Source organism: Tursiops truncatus, chromosome 9, assembly GCF_011762595.2.
Source record: "Tursiops truncatus isolate mTurTru1 chromosome 9, mTurTru1.mat.Y, whole genome shotgun sequence".
NCBI lineage: Eukaryota > Metazoa > Chordata > Mammalia > Artiodactyla > Delphinidae > Tursiops > Tursiops truncatus.
In genome coordinates, this window is record NC_047042.1 from 4,526,171 (window position 1) to 4,549,586 (window position 23,416).

Consider the following 23,416-nt stretch of genomic DNA (forward strand, 5'->3'; position numbering starts at 1 on the left):
TCTAATGACTTCTTTCAGATTCTCTCATAGGGAGTTGTGTGTTGCTCATTTCTTTCCAGTGTATGTGTCATAATTCTACACTCATGTTTCTATGCAGGCTACATATTTTTTTAAGAAACTGGGCATTTTAGACAATATATTGTATCAAATGTGGTTACTGGCTATCACCTTAAAGATAATATTTTGTGCTGGCTTCTATGGTGTGTGCTTTCCATGCAATCACTGTTTTCATTCTCAGAACAATCCTTTGAAACAGGTACACTAATTAGGGTCATATTCCAGAAGACAAAGTGAGGATGAACGTGAAGGAACTTGCTTTGGGCTTCATACATGGTGATCACCCCATGCTCCACAAAGACTCCCACACAAGCCACGGCACCACACGGAAGTGGGAGGGTGGGGCAGGGAGAGAAGGCGAAGAACTTGGTTGTGAACACGCTAAATTTCAGAAAAAAATGTTCCCATAAATGGTTATTAAGAATCTCCCTAAAATAGTGTTTCACTGGACTGCTCAGGTGAAGCTAGGTTTTGCTGTAAGAACCACCCCTCAAATCTCCATGACTAATCCTGCTAGGGTGACTATTCGCTGCTGGTCTGAGCAGTAATCTAGGGCACTGCTGCTGGGGAAGGGGCTGAGCAATACAGCGTCTTTGATGCTGAGGCTCCAGAAGGTCGGTCCATGAACTTCCTTGACACTGTGGGAGGGAAGAGACGCCTGAGTGTCCTGTTCAGCTCTCTTGTTCTCCTGGACATGACACATCACCTTCATCCGTAGCTCACTTTCTAGAATTTGTCACTGGGTTCTGCCCAACCACAGTAGGACTGGGAGGTGCATGAGGACATGTAAAATGCTGGCTCAGCCACCATTCCTGCAACAATGGCAAGGAATACTACTTTTATCTATTTTTTTAAAGAGTAACACATAAGAATTTATGCCCATTTTATACAATAGCTACTTTTTCATCCCTTACTAAGAGTGCTTTTCACTTCGTGTTTCATATTATATCTACACATATGGCCTTTTATGACAAAAGGATCTATGGTGGAAAATTCTAGTGATATCACTCATTGAGATAGGTAAAAAAAAATGTAATAAAATTACAATGCATACGAAGGCACTAAACTGACATCTTTCGTTTCAAATAATATAGAAAACAAGATACTAACGTATTCAGAAGGAACTTGATCCTGGAAAACAACTAAACACTGCATATAACACACTTTTAATTGTACTTATGGGCTTGCACAAAGTTAAGGGGAATCTCCAAGAGGCAAAAAATAATCTGAATGAAAACAAGAGCTGAAAAAAGCAAATGTCAACATGAATCCTATAAACAAGAGTCTAAACATTGGGCCAACAACAAACTGACAGAGGAGAATTGAAATATTTTTATTTATTTATTTATTTCCAGCATCCATGCTTTCTTTTATTAAAAGGCAAGTGTCTTGTAGAAATGTCAGTAACTTCAGTTCATCCAAGCAGCACAGTACAGTTTTACATAAGAAATATACATGACAAGTGGTGTTTGGAGCAAGTCTTTGCTCTCCGTTGTACTCATACCTCATGCCCACTGCTGGCTCAGGAAATCTCTCCTGGTTTTTAACAGTGTGGAGCTTTTACAAAGGAAGTTGTGTTGGAAGCCAGGAGGAAAGATCACTGTCTTCACCCTCTCTTTGTTCCTATATGGATTGTGTGAAATTTCATAGAGCTTTTTTCCAAATTCCAAAGGCACCATTTTGTCATCCTCACCGTGTATGATAAGAAGGGGAGAAGACAGGAATTTAACATTTTCATCATTGAGGGAGACTAGTTCCTCTTTCCTCAGGGCATCCATAACTGTGCTTAAAAATCCTGGAAGTTTCTGGTAAATCTTTAACAAGGGATAATTGATACTTGCAACCCATATGTTGGTAAATGGAGCTTCCAGGATAATAGTATCAACTGGGAATCCTTCCCCTTCTAGAACTTTTGCAGCATTTGTTGTAACTCCTGTTCCCAGAGAGTGGCCCCAGAGACACACGGGGGTGGTACCACTTCTTGCCTTGGTCCACTCGTAGACACAAATAGCATCTGAAGTCAGCCCATCCTCCGTCAGCTTACCCGTCGAGTCCCCAAACCCTCTATAGTCAACAGACGAGACATGAAAACCACCATCACTCAGCACCTTTACTATCTCAAGTCTGTGAGGAGCTGTCCTGTGTTCTGCACTTCCATGAAGATAAACAATAATTGGGTTGCCATCATGGAGAGCTGCTTCATACCAGCTACGGCCCTTCCGCTTAGCATCCTCCCCCCGGCAGCTAGGAACTGTGTGCCAGATACCCAGAATCACCCTAGGTTCAACTTTGATGTAGAAGTTCACTGTGTGAGGAATCTTTAACTCTGGTTTCTTTAAATCCGCAAGAAATGGTGCTCTGAAAAGGTTGAAAACAATCAGCATGTTCATCAGAAGAGGGAAAATATGTTCTTTTAATGATTTACTTGTAAAGCTGGTACACAGAGTGGAAGTTTTTCTTCTGAACAGGAGTATGGGAAAGATCTCAGGCTCTGTGCGACCATGTACCACCACGCGGTCACGCAGCCCTGCTTGTCTGTCTCCACGCCGCATCGCAACCCGATCCACCGCGGCCGCAGCCGCGGGAGCTGCCGCTGTAGCCCGGAGCTGCGCCCGGCCGCCCGCCTCCCCGGCGGGGACGGCCTGGAATATTTGTAGAATAAACTAGAGATTCTGAAAGTTGGCCAGAGTGGTCCCGCTTGGGTAATACTCTGATTCCAGACAGAAGAAAATGCTCCTGGAAGAAAACAGCCACAATTTTTGTCCCTGGATTTCCACAGATTAATTTCAACCACTGGGAGATCAGAATAAAAGATCCTAAACACACAGGAAAAGAAACCACTATAAGAAAGAGTCACCAACAAATAACAGAGTTGGTTATCAGATACAGAATATAAAATAACTCTAACTGAAAATATTTGAAAAGATGTAGCACAAAATACAAATTTGTAAAACTCCAAACTCAAACAGTGCATTAAACATCCATCTCAGAGCTCATGAGAAACCTAGTGGATTGGCAGGTATATGTAAGGAAATAATCCAGAATGTAATAAAAAGTAACGAGATGATGGAAGAAAAGTTAAGAGATGAAACCCTAAGAGAAAGTCACACTGATATTTGAACAGGAGTTCAAGAGAGAGGAGAGCTGTGGCAATAATTGATTAGATGAATGGCTGAGAATTTCCTAGAAATGATTAAAAAGTACAAACTCACAAGTACAGAAAGTACTATGGTATGCCATAAAACAAAGAAAGAAAAGGAAGGAAAGGAAGAAAAAACAAGAAACCAGAAATTCTTTCTTAGACATATTTTAGTGAAACTATAGACAAAATAGCAAAGAAAAGGCAAAGTTAATTGAAGCAGACCATGAGAAATGATAGTTCACTTCCAAAGAAATGCCAGTGTGTCAAGCAACAGATTTACAACTGCAAAAATAGAAGCCAAAACATGGTAGAGTAACATCTCCAAGAGACAGTTAAGGAATATCTGTGAACCTAGAATTCTATATCCAGCAAAATAACTTCTCAAGAGACAAAGTGACATGAGGATATTCTCAGAGGAATACAAATAAACATTTCCTTTTAATTTATTTGTTGAACTTTAAGTTGAACTTTGTTGAACTTAACAAAGAAGAAAAGTGATCCCTAAGAAAAGGCAACACATTAGAGAATCTAAGCAAACATTGTATATAAAGGAACATTGATGATAACAATTAGGGCAGAATTAAGAGGACTGAATTGAAATGTTGTCAGTAGTAACATGTAAGATGTGAGGAGTTAAAATATTATAAGTACCCATTAAAATTTCAAAATTAACCACTAAAACAATAGAAATGAGAAATTGAGTAAATTAGTTCCAAGCCAGCTGATGGAAAATATGTAATAAAGAAAAAAAAATTAAATTGGTTTTTTAAAAGGCAAAAAAGAGGTAATAAAATCATATCAAGGCAAAAAAAAAATTTTATATACATGTCTATATATTATTACATATATAGACATATATGTGTGTGAATGTGTCATTAAAATATTATATAAATGGTCTAACTTGAGGTTTAAAGCAATTTTTCAGATAGGGTGCAGGAAAATTTTATTTCTATAATATTTTTAAGTGACATAATTGAAGCATGAGCACATGGAGCACCCAACGCTACGTACAAGAATATCAGAGCAGCACTGGTTAAACAGTCCAAGTAGAAGCTACGCATACTCCCATTTCCTGAGAATGGATACATAAACTCGGGTAAAAAGAGCAAATGCAATAGCGTTGAGGAATCTCACAAACACAGTGCTCAAGTTCAGTAAACCAGGCACAAAAGAGTACACACTTTGTGATCCCCTTTATGTAAAATTCAATTGCTGGCCAAACTAGAGTGTGAGGTCGTGATGGTAGTCAACCCTGGAGTATGGGTGGTAATTGAAACGGGGCACGGAGTGAATGCCTGGGATGCTGGAAGTGTTCTGTCTGTCTGCTTTTACTCTGTGTGGTGGTTGCTTGGGTGTGTTCAGTTTGTCAGAGTTTATCAAGCTTAAGATTTGACTGTATATGTGTTATACTTCAATAATATGTTTTCAAAAGTCATGAGAGTTTGAAAAATTCTGTGTGTGTATGATCACATCAAAAAATAAAGTCCAGAAAATCTAAGATGTATATTAATATTAAATCTGTATTGTATTGATATTGGACAAAAAGACATAGGACAAAGGCATCATTATGGGATAAACGCATGGAGAGTCTAAAAAAAAATGAAATAATGTAAATATAAAGCAAGTTGTAAGTGAAGCTGACAAACCCACTGTCAAATCAGGAGTGCTCAACTGGTTTTTAAAATATTGAAAGTTCAAAGTGATTAAAGTTTAGTTAGAAAGATACTTTGCATAAAAAAAATTAATGTCTTGATTTATTGGAATAATATAGATAGTACCCTGCACCCATGTGACATTTATAAAATTTAACTTCTTATTAGGCATAGGCAATATGTCAAGTGGCAAAAACTGGAAATATTTTATATTAATTAGTCCATATTATAATTAAATTAGAATTTTATAAAAGAGAGGATAAATGTAAAACCTCCATACAGTAAAAGGAAAACAATGTTTTTAAATACCACATAGATATAAGAAGAAATTACTGTAGAAATGTAAAAACATACTTGTAACTAAAAAGTAATGAAAGTAGAATACACTGGTACTTGTGGAACTCAGCTAAAACGATGCTTAAAGGAAAACAAAAGCATTAAAAACTACATGAGGAAGTAGGAATGAGGGAATGTTTGTGAACTAAGCATAAATTTAAGTTTTAAAAAATAACAGAATAGATATCAAAATAACTGATGATAGGGGAAAAAATGGAGAATGTTAACTAACGAAACAAAAAACTAACCACAAAATCGAAATCAAGAAAACAAAAGACAAACCTCTACCAAGATGGATGGAGATGAAGGATGATGAGGAGGAGATTTAGGAGCAAAAATCACTGCTATGAAGAACGAAAGGTGGGAAATGCATAGGACCATCAGATATTGATATTTTAATGAGATAATAAAAGCCAACACATTTGACAATTTTGTCAGAATAGAAAGATTTCTAGAAAAATATAACATCCTGGAAGTCTTATAATCATTAAAAAGCTGAATCAGTAGCTACAAGTCAACCCATGAAGAAAACATTAGTATCAAATGTTTTAAAACTGAATTCCACTACCTTTCAAGGAACAGATTATTGTAATATTGGTCAACCTCTCCCAATAAATCAAAAAACAGCAATTCACTCCATGAGAGCACTAAAAACTCAGTTGTCAAAGCAGACAAGGTGAGTTAGAGAACAGAGAATTTCAGAATGAATACCATTTATGTTCCTATATTTTTCAAAGTACGTAGAAGAACCCAAATACTATTAATGTTGATATTTATAGATAATCTTTATTGATCACATATTGTGTGCTAACGCCATTCTAAGTGCTTTATAGGCTATGTCATTCGGTGTCACAGCAGTGAATGGGATAGGTGTGGCCCTCAGTTTAGAGACCAGAGGTATGAGGGTCAGGGCAAGTACATGTCCTGCTTCAGGCTACAGGGGGCACAAGTGGAACATGAGTTAGAATGCGGTCTAACTCACAGTCCACACTCAGCATGACACTCCCAGGTGGTTGCTCAACTTTTGTCCTTCTAAAGCAACTTATAGTAACAGATTTTAGAATAGAGCCAGACATTCCCATCATTTATACTGATGGAAAGGAAACATAGCCATGTTTTACCCAAAATAATGAATACATTTTTTAATTCCTTTTTTTTAAACATGCTAGTTTATAGTCACTTGCTGGTTTCTTTATTTTTCAACAGTTTTGTGGTCTTCATTGAGATGGAATGTTATATTAACATATTTTTCCACATAAGATCTGAACAGAGATTGATATAAAAAATTAGATTGCTCTAGAAAGCAGATGCAATGATTACACTAAGGGAATGATTTGCTCATGAATGTGACATTCTTATAGTGGTCTATACACAACCACCATAAGCAAATGTTTGTGCAAATGACTTGAACAGTAAAATCTGATATATCAAACAGTACTCTTTAGACCTTGTAATGCATCTGTCAAATCACTTCATCTATTGTTAGAATATCTTTGATTCTATAAAACTCCAGGAATGGTAATTGAGAGAGAGAGAGAGAGAGAGAGAGAGAGAGAGAGAGAGAGAATCACAGGTAAGGACAATTGGCATTATAACCATGCAGACATATTTGTCCTGTAAAAAGTGGATTTGTACTGATTTCCTATTAGAGCTGTAAAAGTACATGGTTCAATTTTTAAAGATATTTGAATTATGTATTGCCCTCATGCCATTTTCAGGTGATCACACTGAAACAAAATAGAAGGCATTAAGCCTAGCATCTCTTTTCTGTAAAATGGAATTACTTTTCTGAAATCATTGCAATGGTAAAGTCCTTTTTTTCCAATTTTTGGACATTTCATTTTATAGTGAATGTTTCTGTGTGTGTCATGGAATTACTACATTAAAATCCAGTGAACATAGCAAGCAGTGATGAGGAGTCACACCAGTGTATAGTCTGATTTTATACATTTTAAAGGAAGTACGTTTTTCTACCCTCGAGCAATATATGGAGCTAAAGAAGAGGTATGTCCTCATTTGTATCAGTGAAGATGAAGAGCAATTAAACAGTTGTGTCAAATAATATAAGCAGATTTCCGTCAGTTATGTTCACATAGAAACTTAGGGAGTTTTTCATAGACAAAGTTAAATTTTCACTTCCTACTATTTTTGAACAAAATTATCTCCAAGTTTTTATTGTAGTACTTAGTTTTGTACTTGAATGTCAGTGATCAGTAGCTGGTATGTTTTTACTCCTTCCCAAGCTACTAGGAAAATAACAAGTCTTATAAAAGAGAAATGGGAAGAGTTACAGTAGTAGATGATGCTCCTATGATATTCTACTGAAAGTAGCCTGTACAAAGAACTCTGTCCATTTCCAAATGTACAGGCTCAAGCCAGGCTCTTATCTGAAGGTCATCCATAGGACCTGTACTGAATTCTACACTCCTAAAGTATCTCTCATAAATAACCACAAAAAGGATTTATGTTACCTTAAACTCTCTCATCACTGACCACCAAGATATATAAAAACACACATTAATGATTTATGTGCCCCAAATCTCCTTGGCAGGAAAAAAATAAGAGAACAAAAATCAGACAGAAAACTCATACTATTTTCCTTTAGCAGGTATGCTCAATAGACCAGGAAGGGGAAGAGCTACACTTGAAAAGTACTTGTATTAATGTAAGTCAAAACACCTCAGACCTGAGAACTTAAATTTCTGTTTTCTGAATCCCAAACCGAATGTTTTATTTCCGCATTCTAAATCCCATATACTAAATATTTGAGAAAAAGGCGATATCCACTTGATTACAATAGCTTTTTTGCTACACACAATGGGAGAACAATAGAAAATTCTGTTATTCATTCAATAAACAAAACTTTATTTAGTACCATCTCAATGCCAGGCACTATAGACTGTGAAGTTTAATAGTGAGTGAAGGACATTGATAGTTAAAAAGGTGATTGCAATATAGTTGGTTCACAATCTTATCTTAGTTTTCAGGTGCACAGCATAGTGATTCAAGATTTTTATAGATTATACTCCATCTAAAGTTATTATAAAATAATGACTATATCTCCCTGTGCTGCACAGTATACCCTTGTATCTTGTTTATTTTGTACATAGTAGTTTGTGTCTCTTAATCCCCTATCCCATCTTGCCCCTCCCCCCTGCTGCTCACTGGTAACCACCAGTTTGTTCTCTCTATATGTGAGTCTGTTTCTGTTCTGTTATATACATTTATTTTAGTTTTGTAGAATCCACATATAAGTCTGTCTGACTTATTTCATTAAAAAAAGAATGTGATTTGAATAAAGTGTGATGATCACTTTCCCAGACTATATGAACAGAGCACAAAGAAAGGTTGGGCTTAGGCATTGTAGAAAAAGCTTCCAGAAGGTTCTGAGGAAATGGGGATGAGCAGAAGGTAGAACTACCATGCCCCTCCCCACACCAGAGATGGATAATTTTATGTGTCAGCTTGACTGGGCTAAGAGTTGCCCAGATAGCTAGTGAAGCATTTTTTCTGGGTGTGTTTGTGAGAGTGATTCCAGAGGTATTAGCATTTGAATCATTAGGTTGAATAAAGACATCACTCACCAATGCAGGTCGCCAACATCCCATTCATTAAGGGCCTGAAGAGAAGAAAAAGCAGAGGAAAGCCAGATTTGTTCTCTGCATGAGCTGGGCATCCCGCTTCTCCTGTGCTCAGGACAGGAGTGCTCCTGGGTCTTGGGACTTTGGACTGGCACTGGTTCTCAGGCCTTCACGTTTGGGCTTGAACCGCACCACAACCCTTCCGGGCTTCCTGCTTGCAGATGGCAGATTGTGGGACTTAGCCTCCATAGTCATTCATAGCCTTACAATAAGTCCCTTTCTATGTATCTATATATGTCTTATTGGTTTGTTTTCTCCAGAGAACCTTGATCAATACATCCCCAAAGGAGAGCCACCAACTGAGGGCTGTGGGAAAGAGAACACACCAGGAACAGGTAGCTCAAAGGAAACAAATGTGGTCACAGGAAGTGTGAGAGAGGGAGCAGACCCCATCACATGGAGTCTCTTAGCCAAGCTTGGAACTGAGTCTGAGGAAAACCTTTGCCAGTTAAGTGTTTAAACAAGGACACTTATGATCTAGAAGTGTCCCTGTGGCTAAGATTTGGAAAATTAATTAGAGGAGACAAGGAGAGTGACTACAAGTCACGGATATGGGAAGGGCGGGATGGTGAATGCCTAAGGAAGAAGATATGTTTCCAGTTGTGAATGTGTGATTCGGATAAGAGTGAATAAATTGCTGGTGGTCTGTGCTGCATGTGAGGCCCACAGGGGAGTGGGTGGGAGGAGGGTTTGATTAACAAGGACGGATGCTTCCTGAGGGGATGAATCGCTGCATTAGTCAAAGTTCTCCAGAGAAACAAACCAATAGGATATGCATATATGTAGAGAGGTTACTTGTAAGAAATTGACTCAGGTAATTGTGGGGGCTGAAAGGTTCAAATCTGCAGTGTAGGCTGGCAGGCTGGAGACCCAGGAGGGACTCTGATGCAGATGACTTCTGAATGCAGTCTGCAGAGGAATTCCTTGTGCTTGAGGCAGCCAGTGTTTTTGTTCTATTCTGGCCTTCAACTGTCTGGATGATCCCTACACACATTATAGAGAACAATCAGCTCAAGGTTAACAAATTTAAATACATAAATCTCATCCCAAAACACCCTTTCAGTTGACACATAAAATTACCCATCATGAGGCCACACTTTGTCAACTTGGCACTCATATGCATCTCCTTAAACCATACTTAATCTCCAAATAAAGACAATAACAAAGTCATAATTTCAGCTAACATGATACAACTGTCCTGCATACACCTGAAAATGTACTAACACTTTCCCAGAGGAGGACGAAAAGTCCTTGCATGATGTTTATTCTTCTCCTTGATATTTCAAAACTACAATACTACAATGGAAAACTTACAATACTTAAATACTATGATATAAAAATCACTATATCTCATGTTCCTCAATAAAGGGTTAAAGAAGGAAGAAAGCCAAGATGCTTAATACACACACACACTCATAACAAAATAAGGATGAAATACTCATGACAGTTATGGTCCTCATTTCTGAAGCAGGTCATGTGCTGGAGCTGGTATTTATAACTACTTTCCTCTACTAATTCACTTTGCTTCAATAAGCACCTCAGCTGGTCATGGTTCTTTGCCTGGTGGGGTGACCCAAGCCTTCATTCCTGAGGGGACTGGGTCAATAGTAGTCCTGCCTGGATTGGGTTTTTGTAGTTTTCCATTGACCTTAACCACAAGGCATGGTAATACTAAGAAACACCCTAGGGATCTCTTGTATTCCAGACATACTTTTCATTACCTCCATTGTGGAGTAGACCTCCAATTTCCCCTTGGAAGACAGGATCAGTCATCCCATCCAGCAGAGTAACTACTACCTTTTTTGCCTGTTGATTCACAGGCATAAGGAATCCAAGGTGGCTGGAGAGAAGTCTTCACTTGTGGTTCAACTGAGCCTTTATCATGTCTCCTTCCCTTTTGTAACAAAGACATCTAGGCCATCAGAATATAAGGTAATGGGAAGAGGAAGCAATGATTGTTCTAGTAGGTGACCAGGGGTATAGCGAGTGATGCCACTCCCATTTCCACCCCTGGACCCATCAATCCTGGCCATTGGAGAAGTAACACTGTATTTTGGATGCTGATTCAGAGCATATACAGTCTCCTGGAGAAACTTTCCCCATTTATGCAAAGTATTTCCACCAGCTGAGATTGTAAATGAGTCTTCAAAAGGCCAATTTACTTTCTCTCAAGACAGCTCCTTCAGGATAGGGGGAAACATGGTAAGACCAGTGAATTCTAGGAGCAGAGGCTCATTGTTGCTCCTCATTTCCTATGAAGTTAGTTCCTTGATCAGAAACAGTGCAGGGTGGAATATAATGATGGTGGATAGGCATTCTGTAAGTTCACAGACAGTAGTGTTAGCAGAAGCATTGTGTGCAAGGAAGGCAAATTCATATCCAGAGGGTCTATTCCACGAAGAACAAAATGTTGCCTGTTTTTGGATGGAAGTTGTCCAATGTAACCAACTTGCTACCAGGTAGATGGCTGATCACCCCGGGAAATGGCACCATATGGGGGTCTCAGTGTTGGTCTCTGCTGCTGGTAGATTAGGCACCCAGCAGTGGCCATGGCCAGTGCAGCCTTGGTGAGTGGCAGTCCACATTGCTGAGTCTGTGCTTAATCTCCATGTCTGCCACCAGGGCCACTTTGTTCATGAGCCCACTGGGTGATGACAGGGGTGGTTGGGAAAAGAGGAGGCTCATATCCACAAAATGGTCATACCGTTTACTTGATTATTAAAATCCTCCTCTGTTGAGGTCACCCTTTGGTGAACATTGACAGGAAACAAACATCTTTACATTTTTGTCTACTCAGGTCTATCCACATATCTCTTCCCTAGTCTTCCTTGTCACCAATTTTCCAATCATGTTCTTTCCATGGATGTTTCCTTGACTCTTCAGACAAGCTATTGGTCACAGTCCATGAATCAGTATATAACTGTGCATCTGTTCATCTTTCCTTCCAAACAAAATGAACAATCAGTTTCAGTGCTTGATGTCCTGTCCATTGGGAGGGTTTCCCTTCACCACTCTCCTTCAAGATTGTCCCAGGAATTGGTCATAATGCTACAGTTGTCCACTTTCCAGTAGTTCTGGCATGGTATACAGAACCATCTGTAAACCAGGCCTGAGTCTTCTTTTCCTCTGTCAGTGGTCACAGGGAGCTCCCCATGAAGCACTAGGTGCAAGTTGGGAGAGTGAAAGCCGTATAACAGGAGTGGGGTCCATGGGCATTTAGGCCACTTCCTCAGGTAACTTACTTGTGCCTTCAGGCTCTGTTCAAGCCTGATTTCATACACACCACTTCCATTTGGTGATGGAAGGCTGCTATCACCCCCAACTTCATGGCTTTTTGGGTCAGATAACACCCAGCTCGTGGTGGGCAGCTCAGGTCCTGTGGTGACCTGGTGGCTCATGGTTAAGCATTCAGCCTCCACTGAGGCTGAGTAACAGACCCCAAACTGTGTCTTAAAAAGAGGGTAGTTATCTGTGGAGAATGACAGGGATTAGCTCCAAACTCAGAACAACCTGTGCTGTGATTCAGCTACTGGAGACAAAGGCTCCAAACAGCATCCTTACCTGCCACTGACACTCCAGGCACCTTTAGCTCTGCTGATCCTGTGACCCAAGAAGCAGAGAAGCTTGCATGGCAGCCTGGGCCTGCTGCAGAGCCTACTCTTGTTTTGAGCCTTACTCAAAACTAGTAACTTTTACCTAGTGAGATGAAAGAGCTGGGGTAACACACCTAAATGAGAAGTATGTTGCCTCCAAAATCCAAATAGACCCACTAGGTATTATATCTCCTTTTGGCTTCGGAAGGGCCTTTTGAAACAACTACCCCTTTACTTTAAAAGAGGTATTGTGACATGCTCCACCTTAGTTTTGGTACCAAAATCTGATCTGTATTAGTGCAGTTTCTCCAGAGAAACAGAATCAGTGGGATCTAACTCTACCTATCTATCTATCTATCTATCTATCTGGATATATATATGTATATATATATCCAGATAGATAGATAGATAGATAGATAGATAGATAGGTATAGATATATAGATAGATAGATAGATAGATCTATATCACTATATCTTTCTATATCTCTATCTCTATATCTGTCTCTAGATAGATAAATAGTGAGAATAAGAAATTGGCTTGCACAGTTATGGGGTCTGGAGAATCCAAAAAATGTAGTATGTTCCATCAGGCTGGAAACCCAGGAAAGCTCATAGTACAATTCCAGTCTGAAGACCAACAGGCTGGTGACCTAGGAAAGCAGATGGTGTAGGTGAAGTGTGAAGGTACACTACTGGAGATCTCCCTCTGTTTAAGAAACCCAGACCTTTTGTGCTCCTCAGGCCTTCAACTGACTGGATGAAGCCCACCCACATTAAAAAGGCAATCTGCATTACTCAACATTCATTGATTTAAATGTAAATCTCATTGAAAAATACCCTATAAGTTGACACATAAGTATAACTATCTTAATAGTCAACCTTCATGATGAATTTTAGGGATTCAGAAAATTCCATTTATTAAGATAGAATTATGTATTTTATGTGAAAATCTCAAACTTGTAATGCTGGAAATATTCCTTCTGGTGAATTCCTATAACAATATTAAACATTATTTGAGTGAAAATTTTTTCATTATTTAAATTTTATGTCTAGTTCTTCAGTTGTTTCTAACAAATGTCAGGCCTTTATAAGCCATAAAAATGTATTAATTATATGTTTGTTTTCTTTCATTTTCCTCTTCCTTCCTTCCTTCCTTTCTTCCTTCCTTCCTTCCTTCCTTCCTTCCTTCCTTCCTTCATTTCTTTCTTTCTTTCTTTCTTTCTTTCTTTCTTTCTTTCTTTCTTTCTTTCTTTCTTTCTTTCTTTCTTTCTTTCTTTCTTTCTTTCTTTTCCTGAAAGTATTCTTAAAGATAATTTACATCCTTACTAATTAAAGTGACACTCTTGGCCCTGAAGCACTAGCATTTTCTGAGAACTTGTTAGAAATGCAAAATCTCAAGCCCCTCCCCAGACTGAATGTATAGAGTCTGCATTTTAATAAGATTCCCCAGGAGATTTATGTACAACTTAAAATTTGAAAAAAAAATCACTGGATTAGTTTAGTAGTTCTAAAGAATGCCTATCTCTGGGTTCTGGGCAAGACCCAAATGAAGCAGAGTAGAAGGGGAATGATTGATAGACATTGTTTTGTTTTGTTTTAGTTTTAATAAATTTAAAGTTTCCCAGGTGATGCCACTAGGATTGAGAACCAGTGATGTAGTAAATTCTTCATTATAGAGACGAAGAAACAGAATTTGTGACTTTTCAAAATATTCACTGGTATTTATGTCAAAACCAGAACTAGGCATAATTCAACCTGTTGTAGGTAAATTCAGACTGATTGAGAGAGAAAAGGAAAGGTGGAGAGAGAGAGAGAGAGAGAGAGAGAGAGAGAGAGAGAGAGAGAGAGATTTAAGTGAAATAAGACCAGGATGAGAAGTTCTATGAAAACAGAGAATTAAAATTGAAAATTATTTTACAAGTACCCAGAATGACATCATGATATCCAAACAAAATTCAGTTCCTACTGTACTAGAGACAAAGATGAGTAATTAGGTCAAGAATCCCCGCACAAAAAGGGTTTTATATATTTTGAATTCTTATAACTACATGCAAAATTAAGGTATCATAGAATTGCCTTGTCCATTCATAAGGTTATATATACAATGGAACTTCAGCATTGGATAAGTATCTTATAGGTAAAACATATATCTAATATCAACTAAATAGATAGTTTTGCTCCTTTAGTTTTGAAGCCAAGGGTTCTGAAGGAGGAATCATCCCTTCTACACTTGTACTTTGCCTTAAATTTCATTCTAAACCCATTTATTACCTCAGTTGATATAATTCATGTCAACATAAATGTTTCTGGTTTCATTTTATGTAGCTCAACAGCACAATATAATTTCTTGATCTTTATTTCATTTTAGAAGAGACTGAGGAGGGGATTTATATGTACATATTTTTAGAAAGAGTGCTTCAGAGGCTGAACACCCCTCTTTCTCCATGTGAGGCTCCTGTATGAATAGAAGAGTGGTCACACAGCAACACATACAGAGCTTTATTTTCTTGTTTCTCATAAGTGATGTATTGTCCACAGGCGCATTTCCAAGCATTATTCTTTCATCAGCGGAATGACTTATTTTTATAACAAGCCCTTTTCTCTTGCAAAAGTTGAATAAAAACACATGTTATTCCTTTTAGCAGAAGTGCCTTCTTCCCCACTGCCTGCAGAATGTAAATTATTACTAATGCAACTTTCCCACCAGATAAATATTGCCTTGGGTGTATGAAAGATCATCATTTGAAAATTAAAATCCACACAGATATGCTAGAGCTAAATAACCTAGAGTCTAGATTTAAGTCAAGAAAGGATTGTGTTTAAATAATGGTTTTAAAATTTTCAACTATTTCTTTAGTAGGCATTTTGCCAGGATTATAACAAACCACTTCAAGGAGCTTATATGAGACTAGAGCTTAAGCAAGTGAATGTTGGAAGATTCAGTTATCCACATTAAACTAATCCTGTTGCTCTGCGCAAACACTTGTAACATAATTTTAGATCTAGATTACATTATTGGATACATAAACTAACACTTTCAAATGTACATCATTCATAAACTAGATAAACAAGTCATGACTTTTTCATCCTGTAATTTGAACACATCTCACATTAGTTTACAGTTTTTGAGAAAGGAAGAAAGGAAGTAAAGAAAGAGGATAAAAGACAGGCCTTGAAATCAGACAGAACTGGATGTAAACCTTGCTTTTGCCTCTTATTTGCTGAGTGATCTTACACGTTAGTTTATTGCTTTGAGCCTCTATTTCCACAATTGCCAAATATTGTAATAACAGCTGTGATCTAATGGTGTAGCAAGTCTAGAGAACCTGGATTGCCATAGGTGCATAATAAGTGATAACTTGTTGATTCTTAATAAAGTGCACTGAAATGCTGAAAGCTATAGGAAACAATCATATGTGAGAGAAGGAACAAAATAGGGAAGAATATGATGATTCTGTATGCCTGATAAGAAGGCAGAGTAAAGAAAAGTGGGTATAGAGTTTATAGAAAATATTGAGGGGTTCAAAAGATTTTTGGTCTATTTTACCATTTGTGGTAAAAAATGGTAAAATGACTGAGTATTTCTCAACCTTACTTCTCTTCATATTTACCTAGAGATTTTAAAAAAGTGAAGGTGCCTATACCTCCACGTTAACCTGCTAAATCCTGAGTTTTGATGTTGGCAAGAGGTAGCAACATTCAAGTAAATAGATACATATTGACACCGTATAGTAACATCTCAGAACACTGGACTTAGAAAGATATTAAAAGTTCCGGAGAGAGAGGGAGGGAGACGTAAGAGGGAAGAGATATGGGAACATATGTATATGTATAACTGATTCACTTTGTTATGAAGCAGAAACTAACACACCATTGTATTGCAATTATACTCCAATAAAGATGTAAAAAAAAAAAGTTCTGGAGAGAAAGAAAGATCAAATAAAAGGCTCAGGGAACAGAATGCATCAGATTTCTAGCAGCAACCTTGGAAACCAGAAGTCAGTGGAGCAGTACCTTCAAATATAGACAGAAAATGATTTACAACTTAGATTCCTAGTCAAACTCAGCCACGTGTGAGCATAGAATAAGGGTGCTGTCCAATATGTAAGATCTCTAAACATTTCCTTCCCCTCCTTCCTTCCTTTTCTAGAAAGCTACTTGAGATGTTTTCCCCCAAAGGAAGGAATGTACCAGGAAAGAGGAAGACTTGCTGCACCAAAAAAAATAGGTACTCAACACAGGAGATAAGCAAAGGGAATGTTGGGAAAACAATGAGAAAGGAGCATGAGAGGTAACTTTGCACCAGGCAGAGGGGACCTTCAGTCCAGCTTACAGCAGTTAGTTCAGGAGAAAGGGTGAGGCCTGTCATCACCACAACCTCTGTCCTTGGATGATCATTGTGACTTGATGAAACTACTGGAGGATACGCTCCACCCAAACTAAAACAAGAAAGGAGAAAACTTCATGTACAAGAAATAAGGTATGCAACGTAGAGTGACAGTAGTCAAGGGAACTCAAACGTAGATAGCTGGGAGCAAACCTAGAGAACACAGGAGAAGAAAGGTCTCCAGGAGGAAGACCTCCAAGGAAAGTTTGTAATTCACGGTTTCTTGAATTTTATTATTTTGGGAAAACTGTACTGAGAGGATAATAGAAGATGTTGGAAGATGTAATATGTACAAAGAAGCCTAAGCAAATAAAACAGATAAACAAGGAAATACTTAACTTCAGGACAAATTGAAAACAAGGTAAATGTGATCTTTTTATGACACAATGGCAAGTTTTAATAATATAAACACTGAACACTGCTTTAACCCCCAGATTTAATGGAATTATAATAGGAGAAGGAGGGAGGCAGATAAAGGTTTTGGCAATGCAAGAGAGCTAATCCTTCATTTACCCTAACAGGGCATCAGTAGATAATAACATCTAAAATTAATAAATCCAATGAGACAGTAATTTATTTATAACACATATAATTATGAGGACTAAACAACCAGAGTTGAGCTGAGAGGTGACTTTTGGAGAGGAAGACATAGGGGCAGGAAGTGATGCAGTAGAGAACCCTTTAGCTATAGCCCATTATGTTTACTAATTTAACTTTGTAAGTTACTGTTTACATGTACTGCTTTGATGAAATAAAATTCAGTGAAAATATCCATAATGCAGATTTTAAGCCTCTTAGATGTTATTGGGCTGGCTTCTCTGAGTAATGACAATCTGTTTCAGTGATGCCCAGTTGTGTTTGTACTTTGACCCTTGTGCAGCAATGTGACCCTCACAAATAGGGCTGGTATTTACCGCGCATGAAATCCTGCTGCTTGGCAGCCCTGTCCCACCACATAAATTCAGATGGAAACACAGAGGATGAGGCATTGTTGAATTCATCTGTAGATAAAGACATTCTTTCTTTGTTCTGCAAACAGGAGGCTGCCTAGCAACCATTATCCTGCACGCTGAGGAGAGGCTAGACCCCATATTTCCCTTTTTGAACCTAGTATGAAATCCAGCGTAACAAAAATTAGAATCTATATCCCTGTTTAGTTTGGAATTATTTTACTCCTATCAAATCCGACTTTCTTACAAATCAAAGCTACAGGAAAAAAAGAAAAATACATGTAAGGAGAAACAAGTGCATTAAATTACCTGCAGTGTGTAAACATTATTTTTCTTTCTAACTGGTTTAAGCATTTCAAAATAATATGTGCAAATCCAGTGCTAAACAATAAGCCAATGATGGAAAGCATGCATGATTTTGGAAGTTGAAGTTCAGTGAATTCCATTATGTTTCATTGCATTTTGCTTCACTGCATTATCCTTTCCACTTGAGTAAACGTACTGTACTCCATTTGGACTTAGTCATGCTGCAGTTTGCCTGTCAGAAAATTTGCATTTCTGTGATCAAAATGAAAGATGTGTCTGAGATTTATTGGAAAAGTGGTTGTAGAAAAGGCTTTACGTGCTTCTGAGATCATTTCTCTTTTATGATGATTTGTAAAGAGCTTTGGAAACAAGGTACAAAGCTGCTAGGAGGGTCAGCAGCAAACCACTAGTCCTGGTGGGTGCAAAATTCACTCTCAATTACCCAGACTCCATTAACTCTTTACCCAGAATGAGTCATGACTGCTTCTCTTTAGTCTAAAAATTAAGGTTAACAAAAACAAGAATCTTTTCTTTTTTTCTCTGTCTGAACTTTGGGCATCTGACAACTAATAAAAATTCATTAAAGTATTAAACCTCGTCAACTCTTTTTCTTAATTTATGGAAGTCAATAGTCATTTATATATCAAATGGAGACCCCCTGCTGCTGTAATAAAGCAGATTGGAATGAGTTCAAGGAATAAATATCAAATGCTTTGTGACTTGCCTACCTAAGTCTGTGGGTAGATATTTTCCTGAAGCAACCTGGCTTCTTTCATGGGAACTCAGCAGTCTTGTTATGTGTTCTTGATTGTTCTACAAACCAGGCTCCCTCCAGTGAATCCAAAGCACTCCAATGTGTCACTCTGCCTCTAGAAAATGTCCTGGTTTGGGCAGGAGTTAACTCTTATTTTGCATTAAAAAAAATCTTCTATCTCCTATCATCACCATCAAAGTTCTCTTTGTAATGAACTGTGAAAATGATATAAGACCTAATATAATAGCACACACTGTGGGGTACTGTAAACATTCATTGTTAATGACAGCATGAGCTCTGAAAGCCACTTCTTTCTTCTGGACCTAAGGACAATCTTTGATCTTTTGATCTTCTGGATAAGAATCTTTACAGCAAATCAACACCGTGCCTGGGAAAATGTGGAGATGTGACCTTTTGTCAGAAAAAGAACAGAAACTAGTAATGCAAGTCCTGTTCTACTTAACTGATTGACTGTTCAGACCACGGGTGAAAGTCATCCCCCCAGAGGGAGGAAAACATATACCAGCTGGAATATTTAGGACTTGCCCTAACTTTTCATTTCCAATAAAGGGATACAATTACTTTTCAGGTGGCAGAATGACATTCTCAAGCTGGTTATTGCTAGAGGGTGTTCCCCCCTAGATTCCTTCATGCTTTTGTGCATTAAGCAACAGGCTCTGTATTAAACTGGGAGCCTGAGTCTGAGAGCAGTAAGAGAGCTTCCCTAGAAGCCCTACACTTACCCCCAAATTCTGCTCACCTCAGTGGGGATTCACCATCATAAATCAGTGTGTGCTCAGGATTTCCAGGGTGAACAATGAATCATAATAATTCTCCTACCATTCAGAGAGCTCTCAATTCTTAGGAGATCTGCAATCACGTTTAAAAAGCAAAGGTGTTAATGAGGTTTATAAATTAAGTGAAAGCAGGATAGTTATGTCCTATCTGGTGATAAAGGCTGGGATGGCTAATATCATTAAGGGAAATTAAATACTTTCTTAGCTTGTAAAGACAAATTGAATAAAAATATTACTGTAAACAAGGGCTCTTTTGTTATAATGCCCATTAATTATGGGGAGGACCCTCGAATGCTGCCTGGGCTTACCCTGAGCCTATCCTTGGCTCTGAGTTTTGAAAGGAGTGAGGATCTGTGGGCAGCTGTGGGCAGTAGGCCATGGAGAAGGGGGCAGTGTTTACCCTAGTGTTTCCTGAGCAGCCTCTGCTATAGCACCTGGATCCTAGTCTATGAAATTATACTACTCTCCTCTTGCCCAGTCACTACACCTGCATCTTTTTGAGATGAGACTGTTAACATGTTAGATTTCTTATTGGACTCTTTACCCATGACCATATGACACACACATTCTGGCATGCCAATAAGTGAGGTAAATTTAGGAAAATATTGAAAGAAATAAAAAGAGGTTTATAGGTGCTTTATCCCCAGTGATGATTCATTCACTGTAACTATGTTATAAATGGCTGAGACAACAAAATTCTCCACAATATCTCATAATGTGGATATATTTATAAAGTATAGAGAGAGGATGTTTAATAGAATGATTAAAAGTACAGACTTAATCAAATTTGCCTAGAATTCAAATCTGATCTCCCTTATAACTAAAATCTTGGGGAAATTATTTCATCTCAGTCTCCATTTCTTCATAGGTAAATTAGGTATAATTTTGGGACTTCATAAGATTGTGTGGAAATTAAATAGATTGACAGGTGTAAGGCACTGAGAAGGGTGTAGACAGGCAACTTTTATATAAGATGAGATGTTTTAATTTTAGAGAATGCTACAAGATCATTTGCTTCTGGTACACGTCTGAAGAATAGTAAGACTTTTCCTTAAATGATAATTTTCTTCTTAGTATTTTATTTTCTTCTCTCTTTTTATTGGCTACTAAATATTAGGGCCAAATTTGTGGTGCATTCAGATGAGGTGCTTAGGCCCATCCATGAGGGCACCTGACAACAATATTTACCACATGACTGATGAACAAGACAGCTGTGACTCACTGGGCTGTGACTGGAGGCACCCGTAACTTGTTTATTTATTCATTGTGTCCCTTTGGAATTTACATACGAAACTGAAGTTAATAAATATTGAGAAGTATGCATCAGTTAATCACTATCATAGTGAGTGATCTTACAAAGGGTCTAGCAAGAGCAGGTATACATGCAGCTCTGCAAACACTGTAAGGAAATGTTTTATAAGGTTTCTGGAGCATATTCTCTACAGCAGTGACTGGCTAGATAGATGCTCAACAGGTCCACCTCCTCTTCACAGGCACACAGCTGAACTACATTACCCAGATTCCCCTGCACCTAGATTGAGTCATGTGACTGGAATTCACCAATGGAGTGAGAGTGGATGTCAGATGTGGGTTAAGAGTTTCAGCCTGTGGGGGAGGGTGTGCCCTCTCACTGTTCTCCTTTACACCCATGGGGGGCCAGAGGGGCTCTTGGCTAGATAAAGGGGATAGAATCTCCAACAGATTCAGTCCCTGAATAACTGTGCGGACCTGAGCTTCCTGACCTATCTAAATAAGTATATATCTTTAATGAAAAACAAAATTATATTCCCTTATTGAGAACTAGAGATCTGTTACAAGACTTAGCTTATCTTTGTGAATATATTCTCTACTCTCTATGCTATTACATTTAGTTTAACAAAATAAAATTTCATTTATATCTGTTTACTGACACAACAAAATACAATCTGCCGAGCACTGTGCTAGGTCCATGCAACTTCATCACCCACTAGTCCTATCTAGGATAAGGGTAATGATTCACAGTATACTGGGGGCTGTGAGAAACATCACACAGAATCCAAATGTCAATTAACACAAATACCAATTTGTAGTTTCTGGTATTTATGATTCAAACTAAATTCTAGAATGTGTATATCTTTTCCTGCCTCTTGGCTACTTATGGAAAATCAGCTCCCAATCTCTAGATTCCCCACTCAGGCCCAGGGCTCTGGTTAGTAGAAGTTAGGATGTAGAGGATCTAGACAAAACAATTAAACGGAGTCATCATCATTCAAATTCCCTGTTCCTCCTGCTGGTACAAAAGTGCACTCAACATTTTATTGCTCTTTGATCTGCTTTTTCTTGCCCTCGTCCTTATATACTAAACAATCTGAAATCAAAGAGAAAGAGGAAAGAAGACAGCTTCAGTGAATTTTAGTTTATGCAACAGGAGGTGGTGGTGGAGAAGCATTTCTCCACTTAAGTATAATTGAGCTGGGAGTTCTTCCGAAGCTTGAAGCAAATATCTTAACTCATATTAAAAAGTGTGTCCTTCCCTAGCTGTGCCTTCAGTTCTTTGACTTTCCTCAGGTAACTGGTGTAGGGAATGGATGATATAAGACTGAATGTTGGTTTCTTGGAAGTTATGTTCTCGTCAGATTTTATGATCTCTATTTCCTGATGTTTACTGCCATTCTTCTTAAGTGCTGATTTGACGTTATCCTCATTATTCCCTGTTTCCATTTGAGTACTTCTATTTCTTCTGATAATTTTTTAATCTCATGCCAAATCCAAAAGACTTAATACACTTAAGACACATCTCCAGATATAAATGAAATCTCTTTTAAAGAGCATTATCAGGTTGTAGGTTTACATTAGCAAAGTGTTTGACCAAGTTAGTTCATTTTCTCTTGCCTAAAATGAGAATCTCTGAGGTAGAAGGTAGTCTCTGAAGAGTGCTACAGGGCTCTGTTTTTAGCTCTGTTGAAGTCAGTACTTTAATTAAATTCTAGGGCCATAATGATCAGATTAAAGGCCATCACTAAAGTTTAAGATGACAATTTCAGAAACATATAATCTTGACATACAGATACAATGAGACAGATCTGACAAGATGAACATTATGTGTTATAAACTATGTTAAGGGGTTGATGGCAGCCACATTCATAATTCCATTTCAGTGGTTAAAACAAATTAACTTTTCCTCTTTATACAGGCTCACAAGGAAGTATGAAGAGGAATTGTGAGCCCATGATACCATCCCAGGTCATTGGGATAAGACTCCCTCACACAAAGATGGGGGACTTAATTCTGTAATACTCATAGACTAATATAATTGGAAGGTAGTATTCAAAATAAGAAAAGGGATGATCATCTTCTACTTGACACTGGCCATAGCATTTCTAGAGCATGTAGATATCCTCTAGCCAAAGACTATCAGAAACACATCTGTAGTTGAACAACTGGGTTTGATATTTGTTGCAATGAGAGATATCGTACATCACAGGACACCATTAGGCTTTGGTTGGGCAAGAGCCTAAGAAAGTGGGAACTTGCTCTAGAATCATCCTGTCAGAAAGACAGGGCAATTTGATGATTGAATGTCTCAATAAACTTTACCTATTGGAAGGGTAAACTAGTAGGAGGATAAATTTGTAATTGGTAAAGAAATGGTAGTCATTTAATGAGAGAGTAATCTCAGAATAACTTCAAAATCGTATGGATTTGAGTTCAAAGCCTTTCTCTGTAACTTTCTAGCTGTACTATCTTGGAAAATTTACTTTACTGCTCTGATTCCAATTGATTTCTTTGAAAAAAATAATAAAACAGTTTTTCTTAGACTCT

General features: G+C 38.0%; 1 protein-coding gene and 1 pseudogene across 1 annotated transcript; both read right to left on the bottom strand.

Moving 5' to 3' along the window:
* Positions 1–1,562: 1,562 nt before the first annotated feature.
* Positions 1,563–8,863, bottom strand: ABHD12B (abhydrolase domain containing 12B). Its single transcript, XM_019939801.3, is given in 3 exon segments — positions 1,563–2,518; positions 2,521–2,699; positions 8,772–8,863. Coding segments are annotated over 3 exon segments (1,227 nt in total).
* A 1,845-nt stretch (positions 8,864–10,708) lies between these two features.
* LOC101329492 (uncharacterized) overlaps positions 10,709–23,416 on the bottom strand; it is a 29,788-nt pseudogene continuing 17,080 nt past the window's right edge.